General features: G+C 37.7%; 1 protein-coding gene across 1 annotated transcript in view; it reads left to right on the forward strand.

The window, feature by feature from the left end:
* CNTNAP4 (contactin associated protein family member 4) overlaps nucleotides 1-22,482 on the forward strand; it is a 290,556-nt gene that overhangs the window by 194,548 nt on the left and 73,526 nt on the right. Inside the window, exons 5-10 of the mRNA XM_050946065.1 lie at nucleotides 3,038-3,241; nucleotides 3,416-3,588; nucleotides 6,154-6,297; nucleotides 9,468-9,729; nucleotides 17,213-17,362; nucleotides 21,931-22,102. Of these exons, the coding sequence (XP_050802022.1) occupies nucleotides 3,038-3,241; nucleotides 3,416-3,588; nucleotides 6,154-6,297; nucleotides 9,468-9,729; nucleotides 17,213-17,362; nucleotides 21,931-22,102 (1,105 nt within the window). The remainder of the gene's footprint in view (nucleotides 1-3,037; nucleotides 3,242-3,415; nucleotides 3,589-6,153; nucleotides 6,298-9,467; nucleotides 9,730-17,212; nucleotides 17,363-21,930; nucleotides 22,103-22,482) is intronic.

Here is a 22,482-nt window from a genome sequence, read left to right on the forward strand (position 1 = left end):
AACTAAAGTGATAACAATTAAGGAACACAGGCAGTCAATAGAGTTTGAAATTTATTTCTATGGAGTGTTCATTGGACAACTTCAGACAATGAACACATTTCCAAAACTCAAACCTGTTGTTTGCAACTAATACTTTGACTAGCTTTATCAAAATCTTCTCTACTTTCTGGTTGAGACCCACTGAAAAATTTGTTTCTGTGGTATGCAGGGAGCTGCAGCACTCTGTGATTTATGATGGCGCTGCTGTATTTTGAGCCTTCTGTATCTTGGAGAGTATAGCTAAATAATGGACTAAATAATTCTGAAAATATGCCTGTGTTTTGACTTTGTGAAAAATGATAATTAAAAGATTTGTGGTCCCAAAGTGAATCAGCCTTTCCATTTACCTTATAACATTTTTACTTGAAGGGCAGAAGAAGAAATCTACTGAGATTGATGTTCAGGTAACAAATTCACCGAAATATGAGTTAATGACTATAGTAAAGGGGAAAAAAGTAGTAACACTCTTTGTTAATTAGAATCATAAACTTCTACCCTGATGAGCAGAATGCATTTTGTCCTCTCTCTCTCTCTCTTCCTCTTCCGCCCCCTGTTCCTCACACTTTGGTGGGATTGCATTGATGGTAAAAATGGTAGATGCACAAGAATGTTAATAATGTCTATGATCAATAGTTACATTCTTTTCACAGTCTTCACTCATTCATATTAAAGGTTTTTTTTCCCGAGTAAGGACTGAGGAAACACTACAGCAGGCGTTTTTGGAGCATGAGTCTTCATGGGTGAATACCACGAAGGCTCATGCTCCAAAAACGTCTGTTAGTCTATAAAGTGCCACAGGACTCTTTGCTGCTTTTACAGATCCAGACTAACATGGCTACCCCTCTGATACTTGACACTACTGCAGGGGTTCTCAAACTAGGGGTCGGGACCCTTCAGGGGATTGCGAGGTTATTACATAGGGAGTTGTGAGCTGTTAACCTCCACCCCAAGCCCCGCTTTGCCTCCAGCATTTATAATGGTGTTAAATATATTTAAAAGTGTTTTTAATTTATAAGGGGGGGTCACACTCAGAGATTGCTGTGTGAATGGGGTCATCAGTACAAAAGTTTGAGAGCCACTGCACTGCAGGGTTAAGCTCATTGTGAATAGTGAAGTGATTTTGGAGAGCAGGAATATACATTATTCTTCCTCTGTTGCTCAACGGCTAATACCAATACATGTGTGTTACCAATAATGAAAGCACACTATTGTCAGTGCCTGTTAAGAATATGTCTAATGAGTGTTTTAACTGCATTGTTACATTTGTGAAAGCTTAAAAAAAAGCCCTGTTTTATTGACACTCCTACTTGTTTATTGCAATCTAATAAACATAAAAGCACATCATTTGTATTTGCCATGGATTTATGTTTTTACTTTCAACATTTATTCAGTGGAATAACAAAGGACAATACTCAAATGAAAATGCTTTTTAGGCAGAATGTATTGCATATTCATTGTGCACTTGGTAAATGAATTCTTCATAAGAACAAAGTACATTAACAAGATGTGGAGAAAATCAACAGACTACATTCTCAAAACATAACTGCATTAAATTGACAAGGATTTTTGACTGGTGAAAATAAATGGCTAACTTTAAATACTATGGATAATTTGAATTGAGTTCATTTTTATGCCACAATGTGGAGCAATTTTTTTTTTGATCAAATTAAATTTTGATCAAAGTTAGTAAACAGATAATGTGTTTCTGGTGACTTGGAAGAAATCAGTCAGTTAGTTGAAAAGTAACTTCGTATTTTATTGGGTGCCCTTTACATCTTCATTTATTTCACAAATGTATCTTTCAAGGACAATTACCTTTTTCTTCTTTACTTATGAGGTGTGACTATTCTAAGAGCTTTTCTTGGTGATATCGGTTCCTTCATGTCTTTCTTGTTCAATATACAACTGATTTTGACAGATATTCTTTGATATATCTAAAATCACTTTTTTTCAGATGAAGTGAAAGTATGTGACCTTGAAAGAGACTAGATAAAAATTTTCACAAGACAGAAAGTAGACTTCATTGGGGCAGCTGTCACGCAGCTGCAATAATGCACCTGTTATAAAAAGTCACTGAGACTATGAATGTTAAACAAAATAACTGAAAAAATATAAAAACATGAATCTCCCTACTGTCACTGTGTTCTTTATCTGTTAAATTTAGAGAGCATTTGCTTTCTTTCGTGCATTTCTAATGACTTTTCATGTATGCAAGATGTTCCCATTTCTAGCAAAATATTTCTTATATTGAGAAATGACCAATGGGATATAGCAAAGCAGCCTTTTCTAGTTCTAAATCTAAATGGCCTGATACTGATCTCACTGGTGTAGAAAAAAAGTATTTCTTTTGATGTCAGTGTTACACTAGGTGAGAAAAGAACCAGGGCTGACTAACTACATCATAATTAGTGGGTTTTCTTTCCTAAGATTAACTTTATTCATTTTCCAGAATAAAATGAACTAATAATAATTTAAATGAATATTAAACCATACAGATTGCCCTTAATAGTGGCTTAAAGCTATAGTCCATCTTGGGGTAGCTTGAAAGTCCTGTCCCTCACTCAGTAAGACATAATGGGCTTGATGCTGCTCTCACACTAGTATACAGCAGGAGCAATTGCATTGAACTTAATAGAATTGCACTGGTGTCAGAATACTATGAGATCAGAATTAGGCCCAAAACTTCCAGGTCACAAGGCTGCAGTGCTACCTTTTTGCAAGCTTCAGAGTGTACTTTAAGTAACATTAGTAATATTTAGAGGCTATGCCCCCTCAGAACCACTCACTCTGAGGAGTCTACTGCCAGCAATGGTGCAAATTTGGAGAAGTCCTGGCACTTGGGAGAACAAGGAGTACCACTTTTAACGGGGTCCTGAGTTGGTGTGTAGTGGGGAGGGGAAGTCTTCCTTCACACTTTATGCATGCACTATGAAGCAAAATAAATCCCTTGTTGTCTAAACATACAATTACAAGTTATCTTGAATTTCTTTATTGCTAGGGTCTGAGGTGGCTGATTTTGATGGGAAAAGTTGCCTGCTCTACAGATTCAGTCAAAAATCCATGACTGCTCTGAAAGATGTGATTTCTCTGAAGTTTAAAACAATGCAAAGCGATGGGGTTCTACTGCACAGAGGAGGACAGAATGGAGATCACATCACATTGGAATTAGTAAAAGGAAAACTTTCTTTATTCATTAATTTAGGTAATGGCTATGGGGTGTATAGTCTTGCTGCACCCATTAGATGTTGTTGTGTCAAAAATTCCTGTATATTAAGCTTATTTTAACCTATTGTATGCCATAAGTTAGGAGCCCGTTTAAATATCAATATTCTTTTATAAAATGATTCTCACAGTTTGTTCTTTTTCTCATCTCAAGGTGATGCTAAAATTCATTCTGCTAATATTACCCTGGGCAGCCTTTTGGATGATCAGCACTGGCATTCAGTCCTCATTGAACACTTTAACAATCAAGTAAACTTTACAGTGGATAAACACAGTCATCATTTTCATGCAAAGGGGGAACTCAATTATTTGGACCTTGATTATGAGGTGTGAAAATTACCTTTCATTTATTACATTTATTACCTTTGTTATGTAAATGTAATGAAATAAGTGCAGGGAACAGAACTGTTTAGGGAATTTTATAAGAATTCAAATGTTGGTGAAGTTTATATTTGGGAGAAATGGATCAGAGAAATGTCTTCTTACCATACTTCTGCAAAACCTTACAGGACACTACTGTGACGGATTGGGTCACAGAGATCCTGTGAGGACTGCCACCTAATGTGCTGAGACTATTTTCTCTGGCAGCTTGGGACTTCAGTACCGTGTCTTGTTGAGCCAGAAACGCTAGCCTGCTGCAAACACAGGCTTAGGTCTGAATCATGTCCCCCAAAAGCTGCAGATTTAACTGAAAATGGCTTAGAAAGTGTTCCTGTCTCTAGCACCCAGACAACCAGTTCCCAATGGGATCCAAACCTCAAATAAATCAATTTTACTCTGTATAAAGCTTATACAGGATAAATTCATAAATTGTTCGCCCTCTATAACGCTGATAGAGAGAGATTCACAGCTGTTTGCTCCCTCAGGAATTAATTATTTGCTCTGAGTTAATCAATAAGAATTTTATTAAATATAAAAAGTAGTATTTTAGTGGTTCCAAGTAATAACAGACAAATTAAAGTAAATTACCAAGCAAAATAAAACAAAAACACTCAAGTCTAAGCCTAATATGATAGGAAACTAAATGCAGGTAAATCTCATCCTCAGAGATGTTCCAATGAGCTTCTTTCACAGACTAGACTCCTTCCTAGTCTGGATCCAGCAATCAATCACATCCCTGGAATTACTGTCCTTTGTTCCAGTTTCTTTCAGGCATTTTTTTGGGGTGGAGAGCCAGCTAAAGACAAAATGGAGGGGTTTCCTGAGCCTTTTATATTCTCTCTCTTGTGGGCAGAAATCCCTTTGTTCTCTTGTGCTAAATCACAGCAACAGGATGGAGTCTGTAGCACCTGAGAAAGTCACACATCTATGGATGATTCAGCTTTTTGCAGGCCAACGCCATTGTTCACATGTTAGTTTGAGCATTCCCAGGAAAGCTCAGATGTGGATTGGCATCTCCCAAAGTCCATTATCAGTTAAGCGTTTCTTGATAGGGCACTTACTGAGAATAGTGCTTTCTCAAGAAGCTGACCAAATGCTTCACTGAGGCTACTTAGAATCAAACAAATGCATAGCCAATATTCATAACTTCAAATACAAAAATGATACACACATACAGACAGCATAATCATAACCAACAAACTACAACCTTTCCATAGACACCCCACCGGGCTTCCTCTGTACAAGAACTGGTGAAACTATAGGACCCTGGTTGCAACAATGATCTGTATGGTCACAGTTTATGTCAATAATGTCAAAACTGTGTCATAGATCATCTTTTTTGCTTCTATATTCATTATTATTTTTATGGTGGTTTCTAGTAATATCCAAAATCCTGTACAAACATATAAGGAGGTATGATTTCCCATCCCCAAAATCACACCACAAGGTGTGGTCAAAGAAAATTCACTTGGCAAGGTCCATCTCTGAAATCTTTAGTTTTAAAGTTCCATTTACCGCAAATCTAGAAATGAACAAGCATCTGAGCCTCACATCTTCCACACATCTTTCTCATTTCTGCAATTTACAGGTTTTTCTAAAGGAGTGTGTATAAAGTACTGCAGAGATTTTCAAACACTGGTCCCTGGAGCAGTTCTGTGGAGTGCTGGCTGATCTCACAGTGCTGGCTCCCCTCCTATTTTCAGTTGAGAGAAGCAAAACAGATGAATGGGGGCAATAAAGGGCTTTGATCCTGTTAAGTGTTTAACACCCTGGCCTGAATGCAGCAAGGTGCTTAAACACATACTTAAATTTAAGCACTGAATATCCTATTATTTCAACTGGATCATTCAGATGCTTAAAGTTAAGCCTTTGCATGCTTAAGTTCATTGGATCAAAGCCAGAGTGCTCAGCACCATGTAGGATCTAGCCCAAAATGAAGAGTTTTAGCTGACAGTCTGATAAAATACTTTTTTTCATTAAGTTGGCTAAAAATGCATAAGCATGTTTCTAATTATTACTGTTCCATGTAAATGATTGCTGTAGTTGTTACAAGGATGTTATAAGATCTAAAATGGAAGGATAAACTGGCCAAGAAATAATCTCTATATTAAAATATAATTCACGCTTGAAAAAGTTTGAAAACTCCTGCTGTTTGCTATATATGCCATATACTTCAAAAATGTAAAGGTTTTCTGAGTTATAAAGTAAGTTACTTTTTCTTGATTTTTTTTTTCAATTAAAACTCCTGAAGAGCCTCTTCAGGAAAATAAAGGTTCTAAGGTTAAATTATTTTTTAATGCATACATATTTTATATGGTTTACATTTTGTTAACCTATATTTTAAGCTAATAGATTTGATGACAGCAAAGAGCTAAAAAAAATAGGTTGATTCACAATTGGCCAATTTCTATCTGCTGCTGCTATACTGTTCTTAAAATTTATCATCAGCTTTGCAAGCAGATTTTCAGGAAATTACTTAATAGTATTATTGATTTCTCTTCTCTTTCTAAGCTCAGCTTTGGAGGGATCCCACTACCTGGAAAATCAAGGTCATTACCACGCAAGAACTTTCATGGGTGTTTTGAAAACCTTTATTACAATGGAGTAAACATTATTGATTTGGCAAAGAGACGTAAACCTCAGATCTACATTATGGTAAGGATTCCTACTGGAAGAAAAAGTCAGTCTCAAGTGTCCTGTAATAATAACCCAAAGCTTCTCAACTTTTGATACATAGAAAATCAAATCACAGTCTAAATCAAGTAATGTGGGCTAGAAGATGGCTGATTCCATGTGAATTTCAGCAGGCTGAGGATTTCCATCCTCAGTTCTTTTTTCCTAGAGGCAAACAGAATTTGGGTATTTGTGCTCTGGGAATGCTGAAGTCAGACGGTGCTGCTTCTATCACATAGAATTGTAGAGAGGTCAGAGTACAGCAGTGTTGTGGCCATGTCCTCACCACTTGCCTACTAGCAAGTGCCAGAAGGGGTTTTTTTATGTTTTTTTTTCCTCCTCACCAGCACTCAGGAGCATTTTGTCTTACAGAAGCTACTTCTGCAGCACGTAGGCATTCACATGCTTTTCCCCATTTTAGACTGCCTTGTGTCTGAAGAGAGATAATTTAGCCTGGTATGTTTTAATTTATTTGCCATGGTACAACCAAGAGCTGTGACTAGACAAACCGCAACCAGTTAGAGGTTTGGTTTCAGTAACTTATCTGACCTATCCAAGCCTGTAGCATCCAGATATTTGGACTGCAAAACTCACTGCTGCATGCTTTCTTGCAAGGGTTGCTATAATTACTGCTGCTTCTCAGGGCAATAATATCACATGAGCAGTTTTTTTGAGGTTTTTGGAATTTCCACTTCCAATGTTAGCCAGAAGCAAAGAATTGAAAAAGAAAATAGCTATAAATAAATAAAAGATTTTTCCAACCTCATAATGTTTTTCTTTGAGTTGGGGCCAAAATATGGCTAAACAATCAGGTCAGTTCCTCTCTCTCTGTCCCATAAATTGGAATATTTGAGCCCTTCTCGGCTTTAATTTGTTTTACTTGTTGCATGAACCTGTTCTGAAAACATTCCAGAAGTTCAATAACAAATGATAGAAAACAAATAAGTAGGTAGTATCCTTTCTGATTGCCTCTTTATGGGAACTTGTTTAGTAAGATGCAGTTACAGAATAATTGAACAAGAGATCAGAAATTACATCAGCTTCATCTCAAATAATATAAACTGCTGTTTTATTTTAGTTGAAAAATATTTAGGAAGTGTCTTAGGGTTTTAAAAGTGCTAGAAAATATGGGCTATAACAGAATGCCTGCTAAATAGGCAGTGTGCTCGTTTGATATGGTATCAGGCAGCTGTCCAAATGATGTGAAAGGAGACTCTGCAGATGGTAAAGCTTTTAGCTTTTAACAAGTTTTATTAGTCTGATGATTGCCTTTTCACTGTGGGTCAACTCAGTTTACTATTCACTTTTCTGTGGTTGCATTCATAAACAGAGAGCTTCCTCCCCCACCCCCACTGACAGTAAAAAACAGAGTAGAGAAACTTATGGTATGTCTACACAGCAAAGAACAATCCACAGCTGGCCCATGGCAGCTGACTTGGGCTGTTTTATTGCTGTGTAGACTTCCAGCTCAGGCTGGAGCTCGAGCTCTGGGACTCTCTCACCTTGCAGGTCCAGATATCTACACATCAATGAAACATGCTATAGCCCAAGCATGGGTGTCTAATTGCTGTCTAGACATAATATTGCCAAGGTCAGAAGCAAGTGTGTGTTCCAGTTTCTCTCTGGATTCTTCAAAAGAAAACATATTTTACTGATTTGGGGATGTATATTTTCTTAAAGAGATGTTACAGCCTGGCAATGGTAGGGCATAGTTCTATATACCTTAGAAAATGTAAAGGTTGTTGTGTCAACCAGGAAAAAAAAAGTTGTTTAATTGCTTGGAAAAAAATCGGTTAGTGCAGTGTTTCTCTAACTTTTGTATTGGTGACCCCTTTCACATAGCAAGCCGCTGAGTGTGAGCCCCCTTATAAATTAAAAACACATTTTTATATATTTAACACCATTATAAATGCTGAAGTGGGGTGGAGACTGACAGCTCGTTACTCCCTGAGGGAGCCCGACCCCCCAGTTTGAGAACCCCTGATATAGTGTGATTTTTATTTACAGCTTGAAAGATGCCAGCAAGTGTTTTAGATCATATAGTTCGTATTGTATGAGTATCAAGAGTCATAAAATGTTCTCTAACTAGCTCTCTCACTAATCTGTGGAAATCTGCTGTTGCTATTCTGATCCACATATCTTGTAGCTCTAGTTATAACTGTATGTGTACTGTAGGATCCCTGTTTGCCAACTGGGCACATTGCCTTTAGCATTACTAAATTCATGCTTCTTATTTGGGTGCTGCTCAGCCTGGTGCAGCTGAAGAAAGAGCTTTTACTGCACAGCTGTGGGCATAAATAGTCCCTTCTCTTCTGGTCAGCTGTAGTGGGGGGATGGGTCAGTGTGGGAATGCTGATATGGAGCTGCCTCCGTTAGCAGTAATTCTCTGGCTCTCTAGTCACCTTCTCCAACAAGCCAGACAAAGAGCCCCACTGCTTAATGTGCAGTGAGGTCATCTGCTTTACTAAAATTGTGCTTCTTATTTGGGTGAATTACAATTATATCTGCATTTCCCCACCCGCCAGAGTGAGTTCAATACCGAATTCAAATCACATTGAATTGGAAAGATTGTTTTTCAGTCCAATAAACTACCTTTCCCAAGAACCAAATATGGAACACCATATAGCACTTACCAGCCCCTCTGCAACACCTCTTCCTCCCTGTAAGCATTTAATTTCCTTTAAACCTCATAGCAGGCTCTTGCTGCCATTGGAATTTTATCTGGCATCTGGAAGTCCTACTAAGCTCTTGAAAATCCCAGAGGCCGAGTCCAAAATAAAACAGAAATAGAGTACTTCTTTGTACTTCCTGGTATGTTATTCTGTCATGTGTGTAACCCAAGATCTTACCTTATCTGGTACAGGTCTCTGTCTACTCTGTGATTACCTAGAAGGGAATTGACTTCTATGCTCTGATGAAGAACCTAGAGAATTTTTCTTTTGATGTCTGATATTCTTATTTATTCATAGTCCTACTTGAATTTTGGACTAAAACATCCAAAATGAATATGAATTCAACAATAGCCTTTGTTTATTGTCATGATGAACCATAAGTGGTATGGTATCCACACATAATTTCATGCAACTACATGTAGAATGAACTGTGTTTCTCAGAACATTCCCTAATGCTGCATTTATTTTATTTATTTTCAGGGCAACATGTCCTTCTCTTGTTCAGAGGCACAGATGGTTCCTGTCACTTTTCTGAGCTCCGGTAGCTACCTAGCATTGCCTGGCACATCAGCACAAGATGAAGTGTCCATCAGTTTTCAGTTTCGCACCTGGAACAAGGAGGGACTTTTGTTGTCCACTAAACTACACCAGACTTCCGGTGGTCTCCTCCTTTATCTGAGTGATGGGAAAGTTAAAATGAGCATCTATAAACCAGGAAAAGCACAAAGTGACATCACTGCAGGTAACAGAAAATTAATTTCTATGCATAAATGTGTCGCGTGAGCTATTATATTTGGATCAACGATCCATTCCAAGGGTCCAGTCCTGGAACTCTTGTTCATATGAGTAATCCTTGCTCATGTGAGTATTACGCCTGAAGATTTCCAAAGCAGTGTTTTTTTTTCCCTTTTCTGACATACATTCATATGTGCACATTTCAAACTACTGACAAATTTCCCAGGAAACAAATTACTTGCATGACTGTGCATTGCAGAATCAGGACCTAAGTCCGCAGGTACTTACATGAATCCCTTAACTGTAGAATTTGAGCATCTTATCTTATTTTCCATCTGGGAAAGGGAAATCAGTTAGACTATTAGACTATTAAGAAGCTAATATTTGGCAATGTTCTCACTAGAGATTATGTGATTCCTTTTGATACAAAAATATTTGTATTACAGCAGTGCATAGAGGTCCCACTTAAAAGTTGTTAGGTACTGGGTGGACATGTAGTAGGAGCCAGTTCCTGCCCAGAGGAGCTTACAGTTCAAATGGATAAGACAGACAAAGCAGAGGGCAATCAGTGAAACAGAGATTTTCTCAAAGACCCCCACTGGGTCAGCAACGGAGTTGAGCATGGAACCGAGGTCTCCTGAATTTTAGCTCAGTGCCCTGTCCACTAGGACACACCATTTCTCTGTCTGTGATGTGATCCCTCTTCTCCATTATCTATGCCAGCTGATACAGAATGCTAATTCCTGGGTGTGGGGGTGAGGAAATATTAAATATAACTCTACAGCTCAATATCTCTTCACATGTCTATAATGATGAAAATAAGAATTTTTAAACAATTGTTTATTTTAATTCAGGAAAAGATTGCATGCCAGTAATGGTAATAAGCAATGTTGAAATATGCATAAAGATGACAATCCTGCTCTTACTGAAAAGAAGTGGGGGTTAGCTATTGATATCAGTGGGAGCAGGATCAGTCCAGTGTGTGTTTTAAACTAAAATAAATGATGTACAGAGAGCACCATTTTAATTACTACCATGCTTCCCCAAGCTCACCATCAGAAAATGTTAATTCCACAGTAAGAGTGGCAATGATGTGTAGTTTACTGAGATATATTAGACTTCTTCAGAAGCTGTTTCAATCACAGCTCAATTATATGATACATGTTAATGAAATGGCTTCAATGCAATGTCACTTTAATAGGCCTGCTAAAGGTAGTATGACTTCTAACTAGACTACTGACATGTATGTATGACAAATTAGTAAACTATAAAGTGGCAGTAAAAATACATAACATATTCCCGATTGATTGAAAATCCTCACAAAAAATCTTGAAATGCTATATTAAAATGTGATTTAGCTTTATTATGTGATGAATACAACAAGCCCTCCATATGGTCTGAGATATGGAATAACATTTGTCTATGCAAATGCAGAACACTACTGCATTTCTTAAACAAATAAACAAACCTACAACTCCTATTCTCTCCTAAAGCAGGAATTATCTAATAAAACCATACTGTGAACTTCTTCTTGAGCTTTTGAAGTGTTTGTTGTTGCTACATTCACTGAAGCAAATCAAGTCTGCATTTGGAGATTGAGTAATTAAATTATGGATGGTTGGACAGGTTTGTTCCCCTACAGGCAAAGACTTATGACCTGGTTTTCACACATACAAAATTTGATAATTAAATCAGAGCATATTAGTTTCAATATAGTTCTCAGAATTCATTACCATGAGTTTTTTAAAGATTTTTTGAGTCATATAAAAAGGAGAATGGCATATTAAATTCATGAGTGATTAAGTTATAATAAGCAAAAGCCTTCTGTTACAGACGAGTTGTTTCATATCTTTTTTTCCTTTGAAGCCTCTTTTGCAAGTTGGTCATCAAATGTTCAGAAAGCAATAGAACACAGTTTAAAGAAGAAAGGAAGAAATGAAACAAAGTTAATTTGTGTTCAATGATGAGTCCAAATTGAGTTACAATATGGATGAATGTTCGAGATATTACTACCCAGTTTATTAATGTGTACTGCCTTTTTAAATATGTAATTTTAATTAAATGATTTTTAAAACCATTACATTCAGATGCTGTACTTCAGGTTAATCTACACATTATTATCTTCTAGACCTGCTCAACGTCTTTCATTACTTACTAGAAGCCATGCACGCTGCCGTGTGTGTGTGTGTGATTTTCCTTCTGTCACGGGTGATCTCACACAGAACTCTGGGTGATATTTTGTAGAAAGTGTAATTGTAGAGCTCAGATACTACCATACTACCATGTTGGTGGCCTACCTGACCACCTACATGGCTATGTGGATTTTTTTAAAGGTTATTGCCCTAATAACATGATTAAAATCACCATTTTCCTCCTCATTTTTGTGTGTGGGGGATTGTTGTTGATTTGTTTGTTTTTTGTGAAATGTTTCTTGTCAAAATTCCACAGAGAGATTTAAAAAAAACCAAAAACATTCCATTTCTACCAGCAAAATTTACACTGGTGGCCACTTGACCTCTGCTGCAGACATTCAGCACTACACTACCCCTCCTACACAAATAACTAGATTAATGAACTGAATATATTTATGTCAATATCTGCAGTGGAGGACTTTCTCTGGACTGTTTCATTTTACCTCTCCCACTGCCATTCTATAGCATTCAGGTCTAATCAAGGGACTTTATTGACCTTACTCCAGGGTGGGCCGAATGGGTGTGCAACTCCAATAGCATCCTTCTGGATGGCATTCTGTCCAAAGTGGAGATGAGCTATATCTCCAGACAACTTTGTGTATTTCTATGCATGCCCAATAAATTACAATAAACAAGTCAAACATGAGTAGATGGTGTTGTGAAAGTTCTATTACCCATTTCCAATTGACCAAATTAGTTCCTCTACTTTAGTCACTCATGCAGGCTGCCTCTTTGTGACAGAACATTCTGTAATCTGCATTGTTCAAGTACTTGTGATTTTCATTGATAATATTTTGAAAATGGAATCCTATAAGAGCAGAAAGTTTATTGAGGCTGCATGCTATACCAAGGATTAGAGGCTGATGTAGTTTGTTAGACTGTAAATCTGTTTCAGTCTGAATGAAGACATGAACCCAAAATCATCCCAGCATGGCAAAAGGCAGTGCCGAAAGGACAACTCAACAGGCTGTTGGGGTACATGACATGTTGAGGAACTTGAGCTATGTCAAAGGATTGTGTCTGTTATGTTTTCTTCATTTCTGTTATCTTAGGCCCTCAAGGCCTTATGCTGTTCTTTGATGAATGGGAAAATGGCTTATATGCAAACATTATTTTGTTTTCAACATTTGTGTTTGGCCATTATAAAAACGTGGTATGACGAACAGAAGTTTTGTAGAATATGTGCTATTTATGTTCTGTTCCGTCACTTGAAGGGCAGCCCTACAGTGGGTAGTGTAAGGGAACTAATTAAATTCCTGGGAAATGGGAAACATTCTTACTTAGATTTAACTTTGTCTTTTGATGTCTTCATTTAAATGATCCAAATCCTATGTTTTGGCATACTTAGCTCTTCTTTGATAGAAACATCCTGCATTATTTGTTCAGTTGTTTGCAAGAGCAGATTAAAAGACTTACATTTAGAACTGTTTTATCTGGTTGTGGTTTTTGGTGTTTTTTATTTGAAGTTTATAAAACACTTTGATACATGTGATTAGTTCTATCTGTGCAATAGTACTAAGAATATCATGGAAGATATGGAAAATAACACCTGATAGGTCTAAATCAGTGGTGGGAAACTTGTGGCCCATAAGAGTAAGCTGATTGCGGGCTGTGAGACATTTTGAGGATGTTGACCATCTACAGGCCCCCTGCAGCTCCCTGTGGTTGCAATTTACTATTCCCAGCCAATGAGAGCTGGGACAAGCGGTGTCCAGCATGTCCTTGTGGCCCACTGCTTTTCCGCAGCTCCCATTGATTAGGAATGGTGAACCCCGGCCACTGGGAGCTGTGGGGGGCCGTGCCTGTAGGTGGTCAACATCCACAAAATGTCACACGGCCCACAATCAGCTTACCCTGATAGGCCGCAGGTTGCCCACGACTGGTCTAAATACTTCAATATAAATCCAGCCCCATGATGCTACATAACTGTCTATATAAGAGTCATATTTTTCTTGTGCCTTGTCCAGTCCAGTTTCAAATATTAAAGTTGTCAGTAGCCAAGGCAGTCTTGTACTCCCTTTATTCTGGAACAACCCTAAACTAAGCCAACCCCCTGAAGGCTGCTATCAATTACACTGTCTGCCAATGGTCCCAAGGGTTGTTTTTTGTTTTGTTTGTTTTTTTGTCATCTGGAGATCATTAGAGTACAGGGAAGCGCTACACTGGCAAGAGAAGAACAGTGGTTGCTATGACAGTTCTTTATTACCAAAGGATCCCACTATAGTGAGATGATCTTTCTATGGTCAGGTACAATTATTTTAGTGCTGCTTTGTGTCTACCATTGTGGCAGCACAAGGGAGAATCTGGGCTAAGGCTTCTAATATTTCCCTTGGGAAAAATAACACATTCTGTAAATATCATTAATAGGAAGTTTTCCTGAAGAAGATAATTCACAAATCAGTTTATCCTGCAAGATAATGTTATTTATGCTTGTGACCAGGCACTGAGGCCCCCTGCTGGAGTCTTGTAATTCCTACCACACCCTTTCCCAGAAAGGAGCTGTGGAGGTGAGTCCTCCAAGTGGCCTAGAGAGGCTGCTTGGGAAACAGCCAATTAAAGAGAAGCTGCAAGGGGCAGCCAATCAGGGCCCAGCAGGCTCACATGAAAGGAGCTGCAGAGCTAGAGTCAGTCAGTTGTTGTTGGGAGCTTAAGGACTGAGACTGGTGTTCCCAGCTAGCTGAGGACCACAGACAGAGCAGTTGCTGACAGGGACTGGGGAAACAAGAAGGAGTTCTTGGCTCACTGCTGGGACTGAGCACAAGATGTCAGCCCTATGGTAAGGGTGAAGCAATTGTGAAGGTGCTGGGTCCACAGGGAAGTGGCCCAGGGAACTGTAGCAGCATAGTGAAGAGTTAAAGGGGACACAGTAGCACATGGCTTCTATTCATAGGGTCCATGGGCCCCAGCAGGAATAGTAGTTGGGCCTGGATCCCACTCACCAGCTACAGATGGAATGACCTTATTCCCAGAGAGGGGAGTTGAACTAACCTCAGAAAGGAGATTGAAGACCCCAAAGAGGATCAGGGATTAGACTGTATTGGGCTTTGATACATCTCCCAGAAGGGAAACTGAACTGTATAGTGACTCAGGTGGACAAAGCCTTGGAGTACAGCTTGATACCAGGGCTAGGACTGTATAAAGACATCATTGAGGACACCAGAAGGGCTCTCTTGGACTCATACACTGGAAGGGGTGTGTTTTATGTCTCACACGGCCTGAGTACCCAAAATCCTTGAGAAATCTCTGATGAGTCACCACAGACTAAGAGAGGTGCAGACACACACCTGGTCACAGGCTGCTCATGAGACGTGGGTGCCACCATGTAACAGAGCTTCTAACTACTGCTAGAGCCACCAGATCTGCCACTTAAATATTTTGTTTCCCTTTTCTTGGGAAGTAAGGAGGAGCACACTTTAGATCTTCAGATACCCTCTTTCCATTGAACATTGCTGGTCCAAAGAATCAGTGTCAGGATTTTGGCAGAATGGCAGTAAACAACCCCTTTTGCTCTCTGGCACTGAGTTTTGGAAAGGATTCCTCCTTGACAAGGCATGAGGGCAGGACAAGACAATCTATAGCCCCAGTTCTCCTGAGATTCCGCCTAAGGAGAGGATATAGCAGAATTCTAATTTGAATAGAGAATACATTTCTCCTTTTAGAGTCCACAACAAATGTGCTTGTTGGAGTGGAAAAACAAATAGGGAAAGACAAAAGATAGGTAAGTCTAATGTAGAGAAACAACATGTTAGTGTCCAATATATTAGAGAACTTCTTCACAGACAATATATCCATGTGGATATACACCTCTCGTCATTTTGCCAAGGTCTGTGAGACAGATTTATATGCTCAGTGTGTGCTGCTGTGCGAGTTAAAACTCTCTTATGCGCTTGTTTTATAATACATCTCTACCTCGATATAACACAAATTCAGATATAACGCGGTAAAGCAGTGCTTCGAGGGGGCGGGGCTGTGCACTCCGGTAGATCAAAGCAAGTTCGATATAACGCAGTTTTACCTATAACACAGTAAGATTTTTTGGCTCCTGAGGACAGCATTATATCGAGGTAGAGGTATACTTTAAATAATCCTGGTTTATGAGTAATTTAGCCATCTGAACCTTTTCTTCCTTTTTGTTATGTTTTCCTTTCTCTGTTTTTAGCATAAATGCATGCTTCAAATTGCTTGCAATTTTTCCCAGAATACACACCAAATTCTACATTCTGTAGAAATAAATGAAAATAAATAGGAAAACCAGTTACTCAAATAACACACAAATCTAATCTCTCTGCAGAGTATACAAGTGAAGAAAAGAGCCCTTAATATTTCAAGGGCTACATCATTTGGTCCTGATTCAAAAGAGGATTCTTATTCAAGACTGCACTTAAGCATGTGGATGGGGGCTTTAGTTTGTTACCTGATATATTCCCCTATACAATTCTAGTTAATATCAACTGGTCTTGTATGCCTGAACTCTTGGTAAACAATCTCAAGACATCTTCCCCAAAGTCCCTATAAAACAGACAACCAAACAAAAATAAATAATGTAACATTGACATGACAGTTCCATTAGTAATCCCAGCATTTACAACATTTTGATATTGTTGTGGGTTTCCAGGTAATGGCTGCATTTGATTTTCAAAGATTAAATAATGTCCTAGTAATAGCGACCATAATGTTGTGTGCTATCTGTAAAGTACTGTATCAGACACCATGATTATGTCTTAACTGTAACCTTCTTAGACTGAGAGGGGGCATTTTCTGTTGATGTAGTGTTTATGGAGAATTCATTCCATTATGCATGCCAGGTTTTTCTGTTAGAGTATTAATTATAGCAGCTGGATCATGGGAGTTCATTCCAGGTTGGGAGTTTTACTGAAGAGTTCATTTAGTCATGGTTAGAGAAGCTGCTTGCTTTGTTCTGTGAACGGCAGGGTCTGTGGAATCTTAATCTGAAATTGTATAAAGCATCTGTGTGCTTCTTTTCAGAAGCCCCTACTCAGTTAGGACACAAAAATAGGCACTAACTTTAAAGAGATGTGTTATTGATAATTAGGAACATCACTTGCCATCCAGGGATGGTATTTTAACTATCAAAAGCAAGGAAAAGGAATGGAAGAAGGTTCTGTGTTTTCACGATATAGTGATATCCCATCTTTCTTTTTTCTTTCTTTGTATATCTGAGTAACTGTAGTTTATTAAATGCTGATCATATTCTTTCCAATTAAAACCTATGAAGATAAACTATTTTAACAAATAGTACTTGTAGGTGTTTCCGCTTACTCTTGTTTTTCCTCCTAGGTGTTGGATTAAATAATGGCCAGTGGCATTCAGTTTCCTTGTCTGCCAAACGAAGTCGTATGAACCTAATGGTGGACAATGACGTAACCTCATCTGCTCATGCTGCTGTACCTACACATATTTATTCAGGAGACACCTACTACTTTGGAGGTGAAAAATGCTATTTCTGTTTATATATAACAGCCTATTGTCCAAGACTAATGCAGGTTCGAGTAAGTTTTTGATCGAGTGAGGAAAATCAAAATGTGACAGACTGAAAGTTCGAACCAAGTGGCTGTTTATTAACGGGATACATTATAACTTGGGCTGGGGAGGAGCACTTTTACCAACTAGCAATACTATCAGAACAAGAATCTACACACAACTTGAAACAATCTATTTACATCCAACAACAAGAAATCAAACAATCTATAATTAACTGCTTACTAAAATCCAGAACAGATACACAAAAACTAAATAAACTGTGCGCACATTAACCAAATACTGTAAAATACAACAATTAACCACAATAGCAATTAATACACCAATTTAACTCTCATATACTATATACACAACTTTGCACCAAATAACAATAATATATACAGTTCTGTACCAAATAAGGAAGGGAAAAAGAAAAGAGGCTAAGCAAACAGAATATTCACAGAAATTAGAATGCAAATACCATACTCCAGGCGCAACTGACCAGCAGTACAGACACCAAGGGCATGACGAATTGGCGGGAAATAATCCTGACATGACACGAGCTGGCAAAATCTGCAGGAGACCCTTCTAGCTGGAAGGGGGATCCAGGCCTTCCAGCTAACATGCGGATACTCCTGCAGATCTTGGCGTGAGACATGGTTTTATTCGAAAGCTCTCTTACTCGTGTCAACATCTGATTGGTCCCCAGCTCCTTTGCCTTCCAGGTTCCAAGCTGGAGCCCTCCATGTAAACAGGATCTGCATACAGCACACTACCCTTATGCACACGGCACGCTGGTATTTTTGCACAAGGCACTAGCCTGACCCTTAGGTGACACGGCACTATAATGTAGCACACCGCACTATGGTGTTGCACACGGTACCAATGTGACCTTTTGACCGACAATTGGCCATACAGATGCCATGTTTGAGCATAGGCTTAGAGCTGCGATGCCTATAAAAAAGCAATGCTTGTTATTCATGGCCTACATTTTCAAATGTGCCTAATCATTTGGCTTGCCTCATGTTTCATTTTCTCAACTTGAATCTCCTTAAAGAGGCCTGACTTTCAAGTGTGGCTGCTCAGCACTCTCTAAAACTCAGTCTGGGAACCCAAAGTCATAAGGCACTTTTGAAAATATAGTCCCCTATATTGCACTGTTATAACAATTAGGGCTGTGGTTGGCCCTAAGAATCAGGAAGTTTTATCCCCTCCCACCTAAACATGCGAAGAGGAGCTCTGTCACAGGAAATAATCAAGCCTGGGTTTACTGCAGCATCTTTTTCTGCTCCTAATTATTATGATGTTGAGATATAGTAATGGCTATTATCTGCAGGTGTTAATTTTCATTGCTGCACTCTCACTTAGGTGGTAACTAATGTGTACAGCTGTACTGAAGTTTTTGGTGTCTTGAAGTTTTGAGAGCATTTGAAAAATAATTAATTCTTGGCAGTTCTGTTTGCTTCAGCAGTAAGTTGTACTTTAATTTCTTAGTTAAAATGCATACTTACTTACTAATGGAACTATCCCCTGGAAGATTATGTATATTCATTGTGTAATTGGCACCTTTAAAAACTTGTCTTTTACTATTTATATAGTAGTTGTGGTATTTGCAATATTTTCTGTACTTAGTATGATGAATTCTCTTGTGGATTTTTCATCCTGGAAGTTTTAAAATCAATATATAGGATGTGTTTTTGTTTTTTTTCCCTAAAAGGTACTCTAGTTCAAATGATAATTAATTCAGGGGAGATCTGTAGCCTGTGTTATACAAGATGTCAGACTAGATGATCACAATGATCTCTTTGGCCTTATAATCTATGAATCTAGGAATTGCAATACTCACTGTAACTATTTAAATGGCTAATTGCTGTAAATACAAATTTCATAGATTCTAAAGCCAGAAGGGATCATAATGATCATCATGGGCAACATTTTTAGAAGGACCTACTTCCCATTTTCAAAAGTGACTTAGATTAATATGAAGGCTTCTTTGGATACCAACGTGTGAGGTCCACCATGTAAAAAACTAAATAAATAGGCAGAGATTGATAATATCTGTTATATTTTTGTTTAAACAAGGGGAAAATCTTGTTTCATGTTTTTATTTTCTGCACGGCTCTTGGCTCTCGGCTCTCACATCTGATTATGTGCTTTGCACCGGTGAACACTGCAGAGCTAATAGCACAGGTGTCCACGTCAGAAGGGACATGAGCAGTTGTAAAAAATGACATAACCAATTAAGCTGTACAACAGAACACTTCTGTGCATCTTTTGGGGGTAAAATTAATGCCAAAACCACTGAAATCTCTAATTGACTAACCACCCCTCAGCTTCTCTGAGTATAGTTTTATGATCAAGTCAGCAGCCTGTACAATGTCATCCAAACTTGGGAAATAGCTGATGAAAATCAACGGAGTTTGGAACACCCTTTCTTTTTGTCATGTCATGTTGGAATTTGTTGAAATATGTAGTGTGTCTCTGTACACCTGTATAAATATGAAGAGAAGCATTCCAGTAGAAGAATGTATTTTCATAGGGAATACAAAATATTAGAGAGAGATTTAATCTTTGCTAAGAATCTGTTTAATTTGTTTGGAAATTCTTTAGGTTTGTCGGCAAACACGAGCACAGATCACACAGGAGTCAAGAAAATGCCAAATATTCCAGTTCTTGTACTTGGAAATGGTAGTAGTGATTGGCAACTGTAAGGACGAGGAGAAATTAATGAAAAATACATATTCACATTGGGTGAACATTGCATGATTTATGGAATTATTGCTTTCACTTTGATATATTACTTAGAATGCTGACCACAAGCCTGAAGACCACTTTCATTAACATTAATGTAAAATATTTATTCTTTATATAGAATGATGAGAAGACAAAATATTTCAAAAGACAAAAGGTTATGAAAGAATATGAGACTAGATTAAATTTATTCTGGAGAAAATAATAGAACTTCAGAATGCTATGAGGAAAAGAAGTAACTGCAAAATTAATTAAACTTCTAATGATCTGTGAGCTAGTTCTTTTAAAAATGCACAATTAATTGTAAATATTCAATTAGTGATCGTCTTACCACAAGTTACATAAAACCTGTTTAATAAAACAGATCTTTAAGGTTCTTGTGGGTTATTATTTTACACATAATATTTTATTTATTATAATAAAATAGATTTTTAAGGTTCTGGGGGGGGGTAATTTTGCCCTCCCTTGGACTCTTGCAAATCCATTGACATACAAGGATGTGAATTAGGACAGAACTGCTTATTTTTTCCATGTATAAAATCTTTAGTCCCATTGAGTAGTATATGATTAAAATGTTGTAATTCTTACGTTCCAATACTGATGAAGTCCTAAGCACGTTCAACTCCTATACAAAACAATAAGAGTTAAGGGAGTCAATGCCTTGCCGGAGAAGAAGCTCTTGTTTTCCTTCATGTTCTGTAGTATACAGTACTTTTTGAAAATCTCTCCAGGCTTTCAGTGCTGTTTTTCCCTCACTTCAATGTATTCCTTAGTTTTCATTTTCCCATACAATAAATGCCACCATCCTTTTGCAGGATTTAGAAAATACCTGTTAGCTCAATGGAATGTGGAAGTGTCTTTAAGTCATTGCATGCAAACATTAGGAGACAAGAAGCTCTTTGTTGGATCTCACCCAGGAGGCTATATTATTTGATTAAGAGCAAAGTAGCATCCCTGTGCATCCTTCCTCTTGTAATGTTGACCTCTGGAAGAAAGCCAGCAAACAAATAAATTGGAGGCATATTTTGTCATGTAGCTGCTCAGTAACCTATTACTGCTTTGTATATCAAAGTGAATGAGTCCTAAATGGAAGTCCCCTTCTCTCCAAAAACAACCTGAATACTACAGTAGATAACTGATTTACATATAGTATTCATTTACTATGATCTATTCATTATATCCTTTTCTTCCCCTGCAGCAACATTTTCACAATATGCCTGCTGATCAGGTTTCTTTCAAAGGACTTCATTTATATATTTTACGGGCACTATATTTGTGTGTTCAAAGATAATATATATGTATACCTTTTAAAAATTACCAAAACAAAAAGTACAATAATAATTAAACATCAGTATATTCAGTAGCTCCTTTTATTTTTATTTTAACTTGGATTGTGTAAGAGTTGTAACATTTCCAAGTCACACTCACTGAATATTTTCACTGATAACAACAGTGTGTTTGTGAACAGCTTATTTCTGTAAAGATAAACCTCATTTGAATTTAGGTTTTGATGTTTGGGTTATTTTTTACCCCAGTTCTTTGATGTAATTCCTTATAAAAATCACATAGTGCACAGGAACAAAAAGAGAATTATAGTGTTACACTACAAGGCCAAGAGGTTCAAAGTCGTCATTCAAAGGAGCTCGTGGCTAAACTCTCTCCACAAAGCCCTCAGAGACAGGAAATCAGCAGCTTTCAATCTGCTTTTAGAGTATGGATTGAAATATACAAATTGATTTTGTAAGATCAGTCTTTTCCAAAATCAGTTATTTTTGTTTTTGTTTCAGGTTGTCCTAACAATGGCAACAGCTCTGAATGTAAAAGTCCATGTGCTGGTTTTCAAGGATGTATGAGACTTATTACCATTGGTAGTAAAGCAGTGGATCTAATTTCAGTACAGCAAAATTCCCTTAGTAACTTCAGTAACCTTCAGATAGACTTGTGTGGTATTATAGACAGGTAAGGAAAGTCTGTTTATTTTTATTTCTTTATGAATGAGTTGTTTTCACACTTACCTGGAGTTCAAGAATAGAGCTTTCAGAAAATAGAAGATTGACTCTTCCACATATGCCCTAAAGTCTAGAACAATTGCAACGTACTCATTTCAATGACGAGATCTTTTCAGTTGTATTAAGTCAGTACTTACAAATAAAATTACAGTAAATATAGTTAAGAACCGTTTGTTGTGGTTTTGACTTATTGTAAAATCTTATAAATTTATGGAATAAACAACTTCCTTTCTGTAACTGAAACTCCTAATGCTGTCCTCATTGAGCATTGCAGTGGAGTGCTTTTGAAAAAAGTAATGTGTAGTCTATTGTATTTGTTCCTTGCAAGGA

Source organism: Gopherus flavomarginatus, chromosome 3 (assembly GCF_025201925.1).
Source record: "Gopherus flavomarginatus isolate rGopFla2 chromosome 3, rGopFla2.mat.asm, whole genome shotgun sequence".
In the NCBI taxonomy this organism is placed as follows: domain Eukaryota; kingdom Metazoa; phylum Chordata; order Testudines; family Testudinidae; genus Gopherus; species Gopherus flavomarginatus.